Below are 17,548 nucleotides of genomic sequence, written 5' to 3'. Positions count from 1 at the left end.
GAAACTAAGCAATAAACGACTTCTCTGTAACTAAGCATTGGATATCACTCACATTTGTATGGTAGCATGGTCATGGGGTGGGGATTCAAAATTGTGCAAATTTCATTTCTTGGATTAAGGTATTTTTTGGCATAAAAACCTCATGTACCCATATAAAATGCCTATGATATACTGACATAGCAATACCAGTGACAAATATACCTAATCATCATTCTTGTTTCATATCTCATGAAATCCAGGTGAGCGATACAGTCCCTCTGGGCCTCTTGTGTTGATTACGTTCGTTAAAGTTTTGTTTAGTAATTTGAGCAGATTGGCGTTATCACCAAGACGTCTGAATTTGACCATTCCCCTTAAGTAAGAAAGTATCTTCACTATAGTTGACCCCATAGGTACTAGCCTCGTCTGTTAACACAACATAAGACATAATTCTTGATTATATATTGTGTGTATTGACATACAGGATTCCAGCCAGGGCTACACAGGGTGGAAACCCAAAACCAGTGATTTTTGCGGAAGTATTCAGTTCTACAATGGACAAATGACCATCTGATATGAGATGTGTTGTGGGCATACTGTGTAAGGACTGGACTATAACATTGTGTTACTTGTACCTTAATGTGGCCATTAGTTTTACTCTTGTACCCGACAAGAGCTGTCAGATGACAACATAGCTCGCCAGGTGGGTTGAAATTTGGAATTAGTCTCTTTTTTCCTACCTTAAAATAGGTCAAAGGTTACGGTCAAGGTCAACAGGCCCGCAAATGTAGATAGGTGGAGTCTGTTGTCTGAGGGGATGTACTCACCACGTAGTACCAATAGAAGGATCTTGTGGCGGAGAACACACTAGTTGTGACCAAGGGTAGGTTTTTATGAATAGGTCAAAGGTCACGGTGAAAGGCAGCAGGTCTGCAACTGTAGTACCAATGAATTGGTGTTGTCATAGGGAACACACGTGAAATACCCAAGCTGTATATCCTCATTAGAAAATGAACCAGTCTCTGGATGCCAGGATTACAGCAATAATTCTCCCAGTGAGCAATATCATGCCCCCCCCCCCCCCCCCACCCATCAGTATTAAGGAATAACATCCACATAGATTTACTGTTACACTTACTTCAGTGTGAATTATATCCAGTTTTGTATCATACCTACCATAGTATTGAAAACCCTCAACATACATTATTTGAAAATAACAACGCACATTTGTTTTGGGATTGACGAGATTGTTCAAATATAGTAGCATACATTTTTTCTCATATTTGGACAAATAACTTACATTCAGAAATATTTAAAAAAAAAAAAATATAATTGCTTCAGAAGTTGTCAGTTGTTAATGAGAAATACTGTTACACACGCGATGTTTCACTCATGCATAAGGAAATAAAAACCAGGCAAATTCAAGATTCATATTTATATTTATTAAATCATCATTATACAAAATAATCCTCATTCAAAGACTTGAATGACAAAATATTAATAATCTGTTGTAGAAAAAAAGCATGATATACATGAAGGATGTATAATGGATTATATATATACAATGTTAGGTAAAAACAGGATGTAAATTAGACCATCTATATACAATGTTAGGTGTAAAATGACTAGCCCTACATTGATCTTGATGCGTACAAGAATCGTTAACAATTAGAAAATCTTCAACGTTTAAACAATTGTTTTAGAAAGACGGACCCCAAAAATTAACGGGTATATTAAAAAAAATCAAAAAAATTACATGACATTGTTTATCTTCTGCTGAACCAGACAAACCCGCAAAAAGATAACGAGACAACAAATGATTGAATTAGATAGAAAAACAATTTACATTCAATAAATTATTGGTAATACACTTGGTATAGAATTTTTTCCGATTATTTCAAGGTAAATAATTCCAGGAGAAATGGGCTATCATGTTTTGAAAAGGGCAACTGTTGATGAAAAATAAATGGGACATTATATATAATTTATCTACATACAAATGTATTTTCCAACAAATTCCTCAGCACTCTTGAAATTAGTTATTTGCAATGAAGCAATGATGTACCTATGTATATACATATCAATAATCAACTTAAATGTTAACGACACTCATTTTCATATTTTGCCCCCAAATTCCTTTCACAACCATTTATACATTCTTGCACAAAATACAGGAAGATATTTGCTTTTATAATAAACTAAGACAAATCAACTTTCATTCACTTTAAAAAGAATCAAATCTTAATTTTCAGCTGCATGTAATGAATTCAGCCATGCCAATTTTAATTTCAAACCTTAAATATTTTGAAAAATCCTACATTTATTTAAGGCAAGTCTAGAATAGCAGAGCAGGTCTTAATTAATGATGTACAGAAGAAAATTAAATTATCAGTGGTGCTGACCAGTATAAAGTCTCCTTATTTACAACAGATTAAGTTATTATAATAATATAGAATTACTATTATATAGTAATGATAATAAATCATTATTATTATAATGTTGTGACAATACTGTCAACATTAATATTTTAAGGAAATCTATATTTGTGTTGGAGGCATTGTATTAGTTTCATTTTCTAAGTATTCTCTTTTTTTCTATAGAAAATGTTTGGTGGGCAAATTCACCACTGTACTAATCTGCTAAAATTTAGGAATGCACTAGAATTTGTTCTATAAGAAAATGGCATGCATATTATTGAAATGTTCACAGGAAATCACTTATATATATATTGTCGTTGGATTGAAGGTGGTGACATCTTTTGAAGATATTTCTTACTTTTGAATTACAACGAAACTGTTTAACTCATGGAAGGGGTTTACGCTTTGAGCTATGATTTTTAGAAAATATATACATTTATACCGCTATATACAAAATATACAAATATTTACAATTGATATAATCATACACATTCAATATCACATTTGCATAGATTTCCATTTCTCTGTATAAAAATATATTTCATACAATATAAAGTATCCCTTTCTCACAAGCATACACACATTTTTCATCAACTCCGATTGAAACTTTAATCTTATTTTGTCCATAAAATAATATATCCCGATTTCATTCAAAAAACATTGTATTACACTTTGATAAAACTTTCATCCAACATTTTAAAAAGATTCTGAATTATCAATGTTTTTTATTATTTAGATTATCAGAAACGTTTTCTTGCACTTCAATTTAAAATACCATACAGAAGTACAATTATCATTAATGTTTTCTTGCACTTCAGGTAAAATACCATACATGATTACGCCTATCAGTGTGAAAATAAACACCTTATTTTCAATATGGCACTTTCAACAAAAGTAATCTGTGTTGTTTCTCCAGCCCTGCCATCTACCACCGCTGTAGGAAGAGGAAGGCCAAGATAGATCCGGTAACTAAGGCCCAGTTGGCAACAATGGAAGCAGCACCAGCTATACGACACTTCAGGGTTCCAAACCTGCAAACCATAAAGAAGTGCTGAATAAAAATTTGGTATAAGAATAGAGATTAAATGTAAAATTATTGCAACTCATCAGAGATAAGCACACTAAGTTACTATCAAGTGTCCTATATATGTTACTGAAAAATGTAACAGGTTTAATCAAGTCCTAAAGAATAATGATATGTTAAAATGAATTCAGTTTTTTAAAGACATTTGGCAAGGTTCTAACTTGTACATGTTGAAAAGTTCATATTTTATTGCTTAATGTTCGAAACTGTCAAAATATATTTACCTATTTGGTTCTCCTCTCAACTTCTTGGAATACTCTTCCTCCATAGTTTGACCATCGTAGAACCAAGCAAGGTCATTGAATGGATACTCGTATCCCTGACGACATTCACATTTGTAGGAGCCCGTTTGGAACCTTTTTCCAGGAAGGGGAATACACTACAAAGATTTTCAAAAACAAGTTATATTGTGTGCCGAGTATTTTTAATATCATTATTCATATAAATTTTAACATTAAATACACATTAAAATCTATCAAAACTTCATTTTATCTACAGAGTCCTCCTGATTAATATTTTCCAAGCTTGCACAGCTGCAGAATTCAAACCATCATCAAATTCACATACCAGGGTATCTTTAAAGCAAAGAAAATGAAAAATAACAGAATATCAATAGAAAACCAATCCATCAATTTTAATAATTGTTCCAAAATTTGTTGACCACAGAATGATCTATCCCTTCAAATGCATGCTTGTTGCTGGACACAAACCCCATTCCATAAGAACACTTGTCTTTGAAGTCTTGCGATGAACACTCTGGTATTCATCTTTGCCACCAGAGAATACTCACAAGCGATATAAGGTGAGTATTCCGCCAGTGCCAAGGACGACCAACCAGAAATCTAGATTCAGATCCCATCGGAACAAAGAAATCTATTCCCATCTTGATGAATAAGCATGTTCAAATATATGAAATTGTCACAAATCAATGTCCTTACTGAAAACCTGCAGGCTACATTACAACCTAAAGAGCATACATACAGCCTATATCAGAGACCTCATCATCTGGACAAGTACAACTTCAGAAATTGTACAACTACAGAAATTCCACTCCCTTTAAGTCAAATAGATAATCATTCATTCTCAACACACCCTTATCTTCCTACCAAGTAGCTAGATCCATTAACTAACCCTAGACACAGAAAAGAATCCGTGTTACAAATGGACAAATATGCTCTTACTTCAATGCAAGTGAATCCATGCCACAACTTGCCTAAGAGAGATGAACGCTGTGCCTCAAGTCCGAGTGAGAAGTAATGCAGGAGATAGAACAAGCCTTTTCTTTGATATATAGGTCAAAGTGTTGGTAAGAATGACCTATTTTTGCTACGACACACCAACTCGAACATTCCTGGAGGACTACAGGGTTTTCATTATTCATACTAGTAAAACAAGTACAAACTGCTGATAAAATGGCAATTCATTAAAACATCGAAATGTTAGTGTAACTACTGTAACATAGAGGGATGAATTATGCTTTGAATTTTCATTGTTTACTTACGAGAGTGGATTTGAAGTCACATTTTGCAGTATTTTTGAAAGCGTTGGCGACATAAAAATCCTGAGGACACTGATTTATATCTAGATAATCCAATTTGACATCAACTTTCACAACTCCCCTGCAAAATAAAATTGATTTAAGATTTAAAATTCAGTGTAACATTATACAATAGTGTATTTAATATACAGAAACTAAGTGAAATAATTCATTAAATAAATAATATATCACAAGATTTTTTTTCAATCAGATTATTCATGCATATGCATAAAGGTTCTTTATTTGTGGAGTCCTCCTGTAGGATATCTTAATGGAATAGCCCTAAGTAAACACTTCTGTCTCTTATAAGATCTTGAAACATTATTCAAAGAAAAAAATTGTTGATGACACTTAAGATTCTTACTTGAATTCATGCATTGTTTTCAGTTCATTAAATCCGAAAAATGGAACCACATAGGTAACCACCCAGTCCATGACACGGTCATCACATTTGAACTCTGGTCTCAGCCATTCTCCATGTTCATACTTGGGAGCGTAGTACTGGATGGGGTAGTACTCAAACCTGACAAGACTAGTGCCGTTCACATCAGACCTCACCATGGGTTTGGCTGTGTATTTAACAAGACTATGGAAATTGGTCTGCCATCTCGATTTGATAGTTCTGTACCAAACCTCATCTGTGTAGTATTTGGAGTATCCAGCAGAGTCCACAGCAAAGAATTCATCCAAACCATCACCTGTTTTGGTCTGCTTCCTCCATGAATACGGACCAAAAAATTCTCTAACAATGCCATTGGAGTATCGAGGATCAGTGTAATTAATAGGTGGGGACATGCGGAATTTGTAACGCTCAAAGAAAACACCACTGCCGAGGATTTTATAGTCTGACATGACATTAGCAATAACTTCTCCAAACAAATGGGTTTCATTTAAACGCCTGTCACCAGTCATACTACCAAAATTCTCATATTCATCAACATTTTGTAAGAAGTCTGAGAGAAAGTGGGCTAAACGAAGAGCTGTGCGTCCTTGAGCCTCAAACTGTTTCTCCACACCATAGGCAACATCTCCGGGGAGGAAGAGTTCGTAAGGCATTTTGGTTTTACAGTTTGCAGAATTGGTCTGTGCCTTTCTCAACAAAATCTTGTCCATTTTAACTCTCTTATCAGCATCAAATAGATCACGTTTATTTCGAACTTTCTTACTTTGTCCTTGGTAACGTGGAATATGTCTACGATTTCTGAGCTTTTCTTTCATTTTATCCTTTGGAACAGATCTTCTGGCCACTAACTTGACTCTAGGACTCTGTCCAGAGGTAATAATGTTAAATAAAGTGGACTTCTTAGCTATTAATGTTGATCTCTTCCTTCTCCTCTGCACAAATGTAGGCATTTCATTTGGTATCACCTGGAGCTCTGTAATTGTAATAAAATGTTTGTATTAAATTCACAATAAATCCTTTCTCTATTATGGTAATTAATTACATGTATCAGAAATAGATGTATTCTTGAAAAGGAAATTATATAAATACTTATTAAGCCATATTGTATACAATTTAATTTTGCTCTGTACTCAAATGCTAAGAAGTGAAAAATAATTTTATTAGACTGGCCATGGGATGTCCAAAAATATCACAAAAAAAACCCCCATTTTAATCTATCAAGAAGACTCCAAATTGTATTGAAATTTACAAGTTAACATTCTAAAGTACCCTTCTCTAACACCCTCAAAAGAATTAAATTTATACCAGTAATATCTTTACTACAATTCTCATTCAATGCATGATATGATAAGTACACAACTCAATATGAACTTATAACGAAGTCATATGCAAATCCATACAAAATCAAAGACTTATTTTGACATGAAATAGCCTATTTTTACCTTCTACAGGGAGGCAATCAAAGTTGTTCGAATATTCGTCTTCTGTCGCGATCTCAATCTCGTCTCCCAGGAATGGCCCACCATGCCACCAGGGAAAGTAGTATCCAGGTCGACATACACACTGGTAACCACCTCGTCGGAATCCATAGCCGTTCAGTGGCTCACACTGAAAATACAAATAAAACTGTGTCATTTTGATACTGAATTATGTGATACATGGTAGTGAAATTTCGTACAGATCTGCAGTTGGTTGGTCGATCTGAAATACCTTGTAACTATAATATTATCATTTTCATGGACATACAGATTGTTTATTTCAACAACAAATGTGTTAACTTATAATGGTGACTAAACAATACTGCTATATATAATAAGAGGTTATGTCTTCATTGTTGAGATTCTGGGTCCATTTACATTTGTCATCCACTAAAAATAATAATTGAGGTGGAATAGTGTCTTGTGTATGTGTTTGTTGAAAGACCGAGGAATTGGGACTGGTAGCTCAAATGGTTAGCATCTGTTCCACGTTACGCAGACACGAGTTGGAATTCTGGTCAAGTCACTTCAATTTATCCATCTTAATCCTATACTACAGTATAGTTCACACACTCACAGCAATAACCAGCTATAATTATTACATGAAGTTTTCACTGAGCACTATGCAAGAGACAGGGGGTGGGCATCATATCATTTGTTATCTATATGCGTTTTAAAACACATCGTTCATAAATGACTTGGGTTCCTAAAAAGTTGACGCTTTGCCCATCTCCGGTTTTACACAAGCTCGAGTTTTAATATATATTGTAATAGCCGAAGCTATCAAGGAGAAAAGAAGGCGCGACGCCATATATATAAACCAGTGTATTGAATGAAGACCGACTACATTATATACACACATCTGTGTCTATACAAATATTACTTTAAAATAATGTTAACACGTCTTATAATAGGGACAATAAAGATCCGTAAAATGAACATCCTGTTATACGGCGTATCTGTAGAGTCATCTCGATCACGGAAATAGACGTTGGAAGAGTTTACACGTCAGTCCGTATGGTTTAATGCTTAACAATCAACTTAGATGTTTTTATTTTTTTTCTCTTATAAATAATGTGAACAAACATGTCTTAACAACACTCGGGTTTTATGTTTTTAGATACAGTACTTTACCTTCTCTCTAGCTCGATATGACCACGCTGCATTTGGCGGGTGTTCAGCGTCGTCACGAATTTTATAATCATGGTCACCGAAACGTTTATTTCTGGTTGGAGTTTGGTGGGGCCCAAAGCGGGGAAATCGGGAAAAGGCAGACTTTAATTTTTAGATCGACACTGTGGAAAACGTTGTTGAAGTTATCATTTACCAAAATTTTAAATGTGTTACCTATATGATAAACATTATAAACCGGCAGTCAAATATTAAGGTATTTTTGATAATTTCTATGAATCCATTAAAAATCTGACTGTTTAAATCAGGCATAAAGTATCAATAACACGAAACAAAAATCTCTGGAAAATGTGTGTAGTACATAAATGCCAAGTACTTTTTCTATGAATGTTCACCGACAATTCTATGTAACTTCAAAGAACACTCAATAGTTTACATTTTATACTGAACAAGAATCATGCATAATTATGTCTCGTCTGTTCCACTTAGTTCGTAGATCAATTTCACTGAAATGTTGTACTATCTCCAAAAATCAACCAAGCAATCCTCCAAACTAATAACTGATAAGATAATATATATATATATATATATGTGTGGTGTTATGTTAGCACCCTAGTCCGAATTTTCTGACGATCTCACTATGTAAATCAGCTTAAAAGGCGGTAGTAACATGAGAACCCGTCCGATTACTGTATACCTTACATACATTGGAAATATTGAATCAATGATGTCTAGCAACAGGAATAGCAAATCTGCAAAATCGTTAATTTCTCAGAGTTTATCTAAATATGACATTTTTAGTCGAAAACAAATCATTCTCCCCTACAGAACTATGGAACGCCAAATTAACATATGTATTCAATTAATTGAACCTATCTTCAATTATTTGAATTATTTTACAATTCAGTTAAAGATAGGTTCAATTTAATTCAAGATAGGTACAATTATAAAGATAGGTTTAAATAAGACCATTTGAACCTATCTGTAATTGAATTGAACTTATCTGTAATTGAATTGAACCAATCTGTAATTGAATTGAACCTATCTCTAATTGAATTGAACCTATCTCTAACTGAATTAAACCTATCTTCAAATAAAACATATCCTTAATTAAATTAAACCTATCTTCAATTCAATTGAACCTATCTTTAATTCGCCCCTTTTCCCTATTCGTTCGTAATTGAATATGGGTTCAATTCAATTAGAGATAGATTCAATTCAATTGCAGATAGGTACAATTCAATTAGGGGTAGGTTCAAATCAATTGAAGATAGGTTCAATTGGTCTTATTTAAACCTATCTTTAATAGAATTGTACCTATCTTCAACTGAAATGAACCTATCTTTAACTGAATCGTACCTACCTCTAATTGAATTAAAACTCTCTTTAATGGAATTGAACCTATCTTCAATTATTTGAAGATAGGTTCAATTAATTAAATTTATGTTAATTTGGCGTTCCATACGAGATGTCCACCAAGTCTGGTTGAAGTTAGACTTTACCATATGGTTGACGACGCCATCAGAAAGCAAGTTGGACCTCTCAATGAAGTTGAGACAAAAATGGTAAGACCTGTTTAAAATCCATACATTACAGTTAAAGGAGTGACGATACCCTAATAAAATTATTGGACTAGGAAAATACATAGACAAAGCATGATATATTGATATAATGTAAAAGTACAATGGATCTATAAGCGATACGAGTAGGATGCTGGCATCGACGAATGACCAATAGTTATAGACTGGTTTCCAGCGCAATGGTACTACAAGATTCGTAACAATATCATTAGGCAATAAAAAAAATAGCCTCTTATAATCGAATGCTTTAGTGATCTAACATAAACTAGTGTACTTAGCTCGAAACACACATTCCTAGGGAATACCTGTGTCTACAAAACGTGTCCGTCAGCACGACCCCGCACCACGATGTTGATACACTAAGGCCTAATGGCGATCGTAATGTCAACTCCGACTGACATATTACCACGCTTCCAGTTGCCATGGCGATGACAAGATTCCTCCGTCCATTAAAATGTACACACCGGTCTTATGTCGAGATATATGCCTTGTATACAGATAGTTCATTTGAACATGTAGCTTCACCCACCAGAATTAAGTCTGGATAATCCTAATATTTGAACAGCAGAAGTCCTATGTACTATTACGTATTGGCATTTATGTGGTATAGTAATGAAGCCGTTGGGTACCTCTGTATTTATTAGTTTTCGCTTTGTCTTCAGTTCATTAATTATAGATTTGTGACTATACGACTATAATTTACGTTCCGTTCTCGTTGGACAATGCGTTGCCTGCCGCGTACCGCCATGGCGCGACCAATCGAACGCCGTCGGTCGATAATACTATAGTCTCTCATTCATCATAAACCCTGAGGTCGTCTGCCATAATGTACTGGCACGGAATAGGTTGTTGATAGTAATCAACATGGTCCATAAACCGCATGCAACACTATGGCAACGAATACATCCGTGATATCTCGGCTACGTGGACACGATAGCAACACCAGCCGGTGTCCAGATTGACATATTAATAATGGAATTTCATGATATTTCCCCCATATGTACCCGCTAATCCTTATTTGAAAAAGAATGGAGATAAAAACAGAGATATATTTACAATCTTTACGTTTAGTTTTAAGTTTCCTTTACAAGTCTTGTTGCCCATGCAGATGGATTGTTTGCAATTTTGAAATGGACTGACCGCTCGAGATTTTGAACACTTTTCGGGGTGTGCAAAAGCTTGCTTGTTTGCTAAGTTAATCGCCCCGTGAAAACCCTGTGTCATTTTCAGGCGCTGCCTCCCTGTAGTAGTTGGTGACTACACTAATGATCAACATACGGCATGCCACACAGAGCAATTTAGATAAAGTGTTTTGCCCAAGAACACCACCACGACAGAGCAGGCCGGTCTGTTTCTCAGCTTCTCGAGGAACACAAACCCACACGGGTAGGGAGCATCGAACCACATCACCTGAGATTACTTGGCCGGCGCTCTTACCGACTAAGCAATCGCAGCCCCAACGGACCTTCAAATGTATTGCTCGATACTTGGCAGTATACACGGGCCATCAATACAAAGAAAGGACCATTCGAGACGGAATGCTTTTCCATGAAACACATAGAGTTTATTTATGTCCAACACCTGACAAAAAAGGACTCTAGATTACTAGACATGCAGGTTTTTTTCACTTACACATATCACATTGGCCATTGTTTGTCAACAAATCAGATATATCGTCAAACGCGTCATCAGTATGATGTATAATGGACCATCCGTGTCAAACGCGTCATCAGTATGATGTATAATGGACCATCCGTGTCAAACGCGTCATCGGTATGATGTATGATGGACCACCCGTGTCAAACGCATCATCAGTATGATGTATAATGGACCATCCGTGTCAAACTCGTCATCAGTATGATGTATAATGGACTATCCGTGTCAAACGCAGAGACGGAACACGTCTATGTCGATATATAGGATGTATCAGCCGATGTTAAGAACCATGCTGAGTGACAGCCACACCGACCCCCTAATTCAGACATCGTCCAGATAATTAATAATACATTAGTAATTTGTACATGGTTCTAGCTGTATTCGCGTGCCAGTGATTCGAAGACAGAAAGTCCACAAGTACACTTTTTAAAATGCATGCAATAATTTCTAACGTAATGACAATAAGATACTTAATCTATCAACAAAAACGCCAATGACAAAAACCAATGGAATTAAAAGTACAAGTTGTGTGGGTTTTGTTTATAGGAGAACTTACAAAAAATAACAGTGATCTAATCGAAACGAGCCCAATGAATCACATCCGATCGGTAGTATGAAAATATATTAAGTATATGCATGATTTGTTTTGTAAATGTCTTATAAATCTACAGGAGCGTGTTATTTTAATTTTAACCAAACCTCTTTTGACATTTTTAACCATATAATTAAGTCAGTTTTGATCCAAAAAACAACACACACTAACGGATGGAACCGACCTTCTATCTAACAGTGGATAAACCCGGGCCACACTATTTCATACTGAGAGCACTACAATGAGAACTAAGACTAGTTCTATCTGGGTCAGAGCCAACTAATGTCACGTTTTTTATGTGAGAACCCTGGTGATGACAATGTAACTTCCTAGAACATCAAATAACTTCAGACATTCTTACTTACTAATATCATTTGATATTTATTTCTTGTTAAATCAGATGTATCCACTGGACGATTTACCTCGTTCTGTGTCTTGTTTATTGGGGTTCGACACCTCACAATGTACAGTGTATACTGAACGACGCTGTTTCACTAAACATGATATGTAATACAGTTCCGCTCAAGCATATTTCATGGAAGACTAGGGAGTATAATCAAACGGAACTACGTAGCTATATCTGAAATTTACCATCATTTATTCATAATCCCCATCCCCACACACCTTTCTCTCTCTTTCTCTAAGACACACCGTTTCCACGTGAAACAGACCAACCAAACCATTGTTTAATGTTCTCTGTATAGCGGCTCTTCAACACAAGCTCACCATTGGACAGCTGACAGATTTCAACGGACGTGACTATTATCTTTCGGACAGATTCTCCAAATCGAAATAAATATGATCTGTCAACGGTGTTAAGCATAGATGTCGGTAAGCAAGGGAGGGTAATATATGTACGTCCCTGGTAGATGAAAGTAGAGCTAATATATGGTCCTAATGTCTATAAGAAACAGAACTGTCGATTCTGAATCTCAATTCATTACCTGTATAATTTATACAAATATATAGTGACGTCATGAAATTGTAACGTCACATTCAAATTATTTATGAAGGAAGTTTATAGGCAACGTAATGTACCGAGATTCGTATTAGGCAAAAAAATGCATGACAGTACACTTATATACAGGTGGTTTTTGTGACACCTGCGTGACAGTACAATTATTTACACGTGGTTTGTTGTGACACCTGTGTGACAATACATTTATACACACGTGGTTTGTTGCGACACATGCGTGACAATTCATTTATACACACGTGGTTTGTTGTGACAATACAGTAATACACGTGGTTTGTTGTGACCCGTGTGACAATACAGTAATACACACGTGGTTTGTTGCGACACCTGCGTGACAATTCATTTATACACACGTGGTTTGTTGTGACACCTGCGTGACAATACAGTAATACACACGTGGTTTGTTGCGACACCTGCGTGACAATTCATTTATACACACGTGGTTTGTTGTGACACCTGCGTGACAATACATATATACACACGTGGTTTGTTGTGACACCTGCGTGACAATACATTTATCCACACGTGGTTTGTTATGACCCGTGTGACAATACAGTAATACACACGTGGTTTGTTGCGACACCTGCGTGACAATTCATTTATACACAAATGGTTTGTTGTGACACCTGCGTGACAATACATTTATTCACACGCGGTTTGTTGTGACACCTGCGTGACGATACATTTATACACACGTGGTTTGTTGTGACACCTGCGTGACAATACATTTATACACACGTGGTTTGTTGCGACACCTGCGTGACAATAGTTATACACACGTGGTTTGTTATGACACCCCTGGTTTCGGTACATGTTGTCCTTCTCCAACATACATAAATGTAACTACCCAACATACATAAATGTAACTACCCACACTGACGTTAAAATTGACACCGTATATTTACCATTGTGGTGGGTTTACACCGTGCAGTATCCTTCAAGTAGTTCGGGTCGGGGTTGCCTTCACTCTTTGGACAGGGGTTGAAATCTATCCTCTCAAACTCGATGTCCTGGGTCACTACTGCAACAAATCTGCAAAATGGACGTCAGTAAATAATAATAATCGGCCCAGCGAATTTTGACATATACATGAGTAATTACTTTGTAAGGTACAACAGTTAAGAAAATCCCTGTTAGTATTACATTGCTCCGATATATACGACTAATATTGTACATTATATATATGTTGAATGATTTTGACCAAATTTAGTTTAATGCTTTAAAATTGTCACATGCTTTATTGTACCTATGACAATCTAAATATAGGGGATCGTTTTGTTTTGTTTTTATATCAGGGACACGTCCCTGTTTATATCTGTTGAACGCGATCGATGTTACATTCAGCAAACACGTGTTTGAATGTTATTTGGCCTATTACCTGGGTCTACGGAGATGGGTCCAATTGGAGTATCTCGGCATGTATTCGACTACAGGCGAGTGGGCACTGACGATCCACCTGTTGGAACGTCCGCAGTCAAAGTACGGCATCGTCCATTCGACCGGGAGGGACACGTCCCTATCCGACTGTCCGGGTTGGGGAGGGCCGAAAAAATCGATTCCCTCGAACTCTTTATGTGTAAACTGACCTGTGGCGTTGGAAAACTTGACGTTTACGAAATAAGTAAACTTTCTGAGAGAATCTTTACTCTTGTCGTAGTCCGGAAGCCATGCAGAATACCAAGGGGCGGCCTTGAAAGCATCGCTCGTATAGTTTTTCATTGTCCCTGCCCCATAATCGTGGATGTCCACAGTATTGTTCGTTGGTTCTCGTAACCAATTTGTCGGTTCGTTATAATCGTCTGTTCTCCAAGCTCGAGGTCCAAATAGGGGAAGTGTTTTGTTGAATTCTACACCATTATAGAGGTACCATTGGGGGTAACTACAGTGATTGTCGAAGTACAAAGCCGAGCCGTTTATGAATCCCTCACTTCCAGTCACGTCGGCAGTGGCCGCCATGTATAGGTACTGAAGACCTGGCTGGTTCATGAAATCTTCGGACCTGTTCTGTCTCTGGTAAATGAAACTGTAGAAAAATGCCCGATTGAGAGCCATGTTGTGTAAATGTAAAAGTTGGGATCTGTTGGAGTATATTACGGTACTGAGTAGCATATTGTACCGTGGTAACTGTGAAACGGTTTCCATGGGAAGGCGAAGTTTCTCTTTTGGTTTGGATCTGCAGTTATCGGCGGTAACGGACGACATTCTGTCCATGATTTCGTCGAATCGATCCTCTGCTAACCAGTGGAAAACGCCCGATTGTGAAACACTTCCGCACCATGACGCGTACAGTGTCAAGGTAAATCCCACCAAAATCACACGCGTATACAAACCCATTGTTAAAGTTTGGTCTGTTTTCAAGGCTAAGATCCCATGCTCTTGGTCCTGTATATCTACTCAAAATTCACAAAGGAGTAATGTGCTGTCGCTTCGTGTGGATTCAAAATGGCGTCCTCAATTAGATCACCTATTCAAATAAGGTAAAAGACGCTTTCATCTACTGCGCATGCCACAGGTATGATTCAGGTGTGTATACTATTATGACAGGGGCTAACTTGGGGGTGACAGGTAAGCCAATCTGATATCATTTGAAGGTAAATACAACACTCCGGGCTAGCAACCGTGATTCTTTTGTTGTTTATAATTTTGAAACAAGTTTTGGGTTTTCACTGTCACGTAATTATATCGATTTTGATCATGCCACTAATAATATGTTTAACTGATATCCTTAGGTGACCCCCCGAGTCCTATATAAACATAAAAATAAAATATAAATGAAAAAATAGACGTGATTTTGTCTATTAATATATAAAAAATATATATAAATATATATTTGTATTAATTTAATTTATAGGGAACTTCTTTCTTTTGTTTACCTGTGGAAGAGATGACTCAATTATTTGCCGCGTGACCCAAATATCCAGGTAAATATGCGCTTTTTCCACCAGGTGGCGAAGAGTTAATTACAGTGTGATATTGTGGGGCCCTCAGCGGGGTAACCTAGTGATCAATATATAAAAGATGTCTTGAGATAAAATAAACAAAAACAACGATCAGCAACGACAAATGGAAATAGGAACAATCCAACTACAGACGCTTACGTAAATCAATCACCACATGTACCAGACATTAAATAGCATACACACAACTCACGTATATACATGTACATGTTATAAGTAGTTTAAAGTTCCTTAGTGTAAGTTTGTAGATGTGAGATATATATTATAAGTGTCATATTATTCATTTAGAGAAAATTTGCCAGTAGTAAGAATATAATTGTGTACAGAAACAATACTATCTCCAACCAATGGGAACGAATAATCTCCAAATGATTACAAAGTAATATCATAGGGTAGCGTCTTAATTTCTTATTATCAGAGGGCAAACACTGGAGGAAGCGTCTTCTCAGTATCATAGGATAAACATTGGAGGTAGTGTCTTATTATTATCATAGGGTAAACATTGGAGGTAGTGTCTTATTATCATGGGGTAAACATTGGAGGTAGTGTCTTCTTATTATCTTAGGATAAACATTGGAGGTAGTGTCTTATTATCATAGGGCAAACATTGGAGGTAGTGTCTTATTATCATAGGGCAAACATTGGAGGTAGTGTCTTATTATTATCAAAGGGTAAACATTGGAGGTAGTGTCTTGTTATTATCAAAGGGTAAACATTGGAGGTAGCGTCTTCTTAATATCAGAGGGTAAATATTAAAGGTAGCGTCTTCTTAATATCAGAGGGTAAACATTGGAAGTAGTGTCTTCTTATTATCATAGGATAAACATTGGAGGTAGTGTCTTATATCATAGGGTAAACATTGGAGGTAGCGTCTTCTTAATATCAGAGGGTAAACATTGGAAGTAGTGTCTTCTTATTATCATAGGGTAAACATTGGAGGTAGCGTCTTCTTATATAACCGTACCTGTTACATTGAATATTCCAATAAAAAATGTTGACTTGTACATATTCCAATCTGATTAGAATCATATCTTGATCTGCACTATCGTTCCGTAAACTACTCTCTGCCACGTCTACGTAATCATATTGTATATATTCTATTGCAATAGTGAAGCCAACGTCTCTGTGCATTATAACAGCGACACATGAAAAGGACGTGGTAGACATTCTTGCACGTGTTTCCACAAACTCAGTCTTCCTCTAAAAGGTCGTTATGTAACAGAATACATTTGCTCCTGAACTTTATGTTTGATATACATATTTTCGTAGTGTTAAAAGTATCGCCATATATAAGTGTAACAATATAGATTGATATGTATACTATGTACATTGTGTAATATTTATATGATGATGTTCATGTTGACCTCCATATGTTATCCTTTGTATTTTGTACAATATGAATTATTATGTATTATGTTTGTACAAAACTGATTGGCTGTCGAGCCAGAGGTAATAAATTAAATGAATTTATTTGAATATTATATGAGTTTTATTTCTTTCTCCAATAATGTAGAAAGAAGGTACTCTATGGTAAACTGAGTGGGACACGACACAAAGAAGTGTTGTTTACGGAAGGCCATTCACTTTGAACCTTGCAATGTAATTCTGATTCGTGAAGTGTACTTCAATCCAACATTATACCAGCATCAACTAAATTTGGTATACATCATACCAGCATCAACTAAATTTGGTATACATCATACCAGCATCAACTAAATTTGGTATACATCATACCAGCATCAACTGGTATATAGTCAG

General features: G+C 36.0%; 1 protein-coding gene across 1 annotated transcript; it reads right to left on the bottom strand.

Moving 5' to 3' along the window:
• Positions 1-1,399: 1,399 nt before the first annotated feature.
• On the bottom strand, positions 1,400-15,306 carry LOC117327845. The gene is made up of 7 exons (XM_033885049.1): positions 14,212-15,306; positions 13,739-13,865; positions 6,863-7,028; positions 5,382-6,393; positions 4,982-5,099; positions 3,705-3,859; positions 1,400-3,427 (listed from the first exon to the last, which is right to left on the bottom strand). Exons 1-7 carry the CDS (start codon positions 15,165-15,167, stop codon positions 3,322-3,324), a joined length of 2,640 nt encoding a protein of 879 aa, XP_033740940.1. The 5' UTR covers positions 15,168-15,306; the 3' UTR covers positions 1,400-3,321.
• Positions 15,307-17,548: the final 2,242 nt, after the last annotated feature.

The sequence above is a fragment of the Pecten maximus genome, chromosome 5, assembly GCF_902652985.1.
Source record: "Pecten maximus chromosome 5, xPecMax1.1, whole genome shotgun sequence".
Classification (NCBI taxonomy): domain Eukaryota; kingdom Metazoa; phylum Mollusca; class Bivalvia; order Pectinida; family Pectinidae; genus Pecten; species Pecten maximus.
The sequence above is the reverse complement of the archived record's forward strand: the minus strand, read 5'-3'. Positions and strand labels throughout refer to the sequence as shown.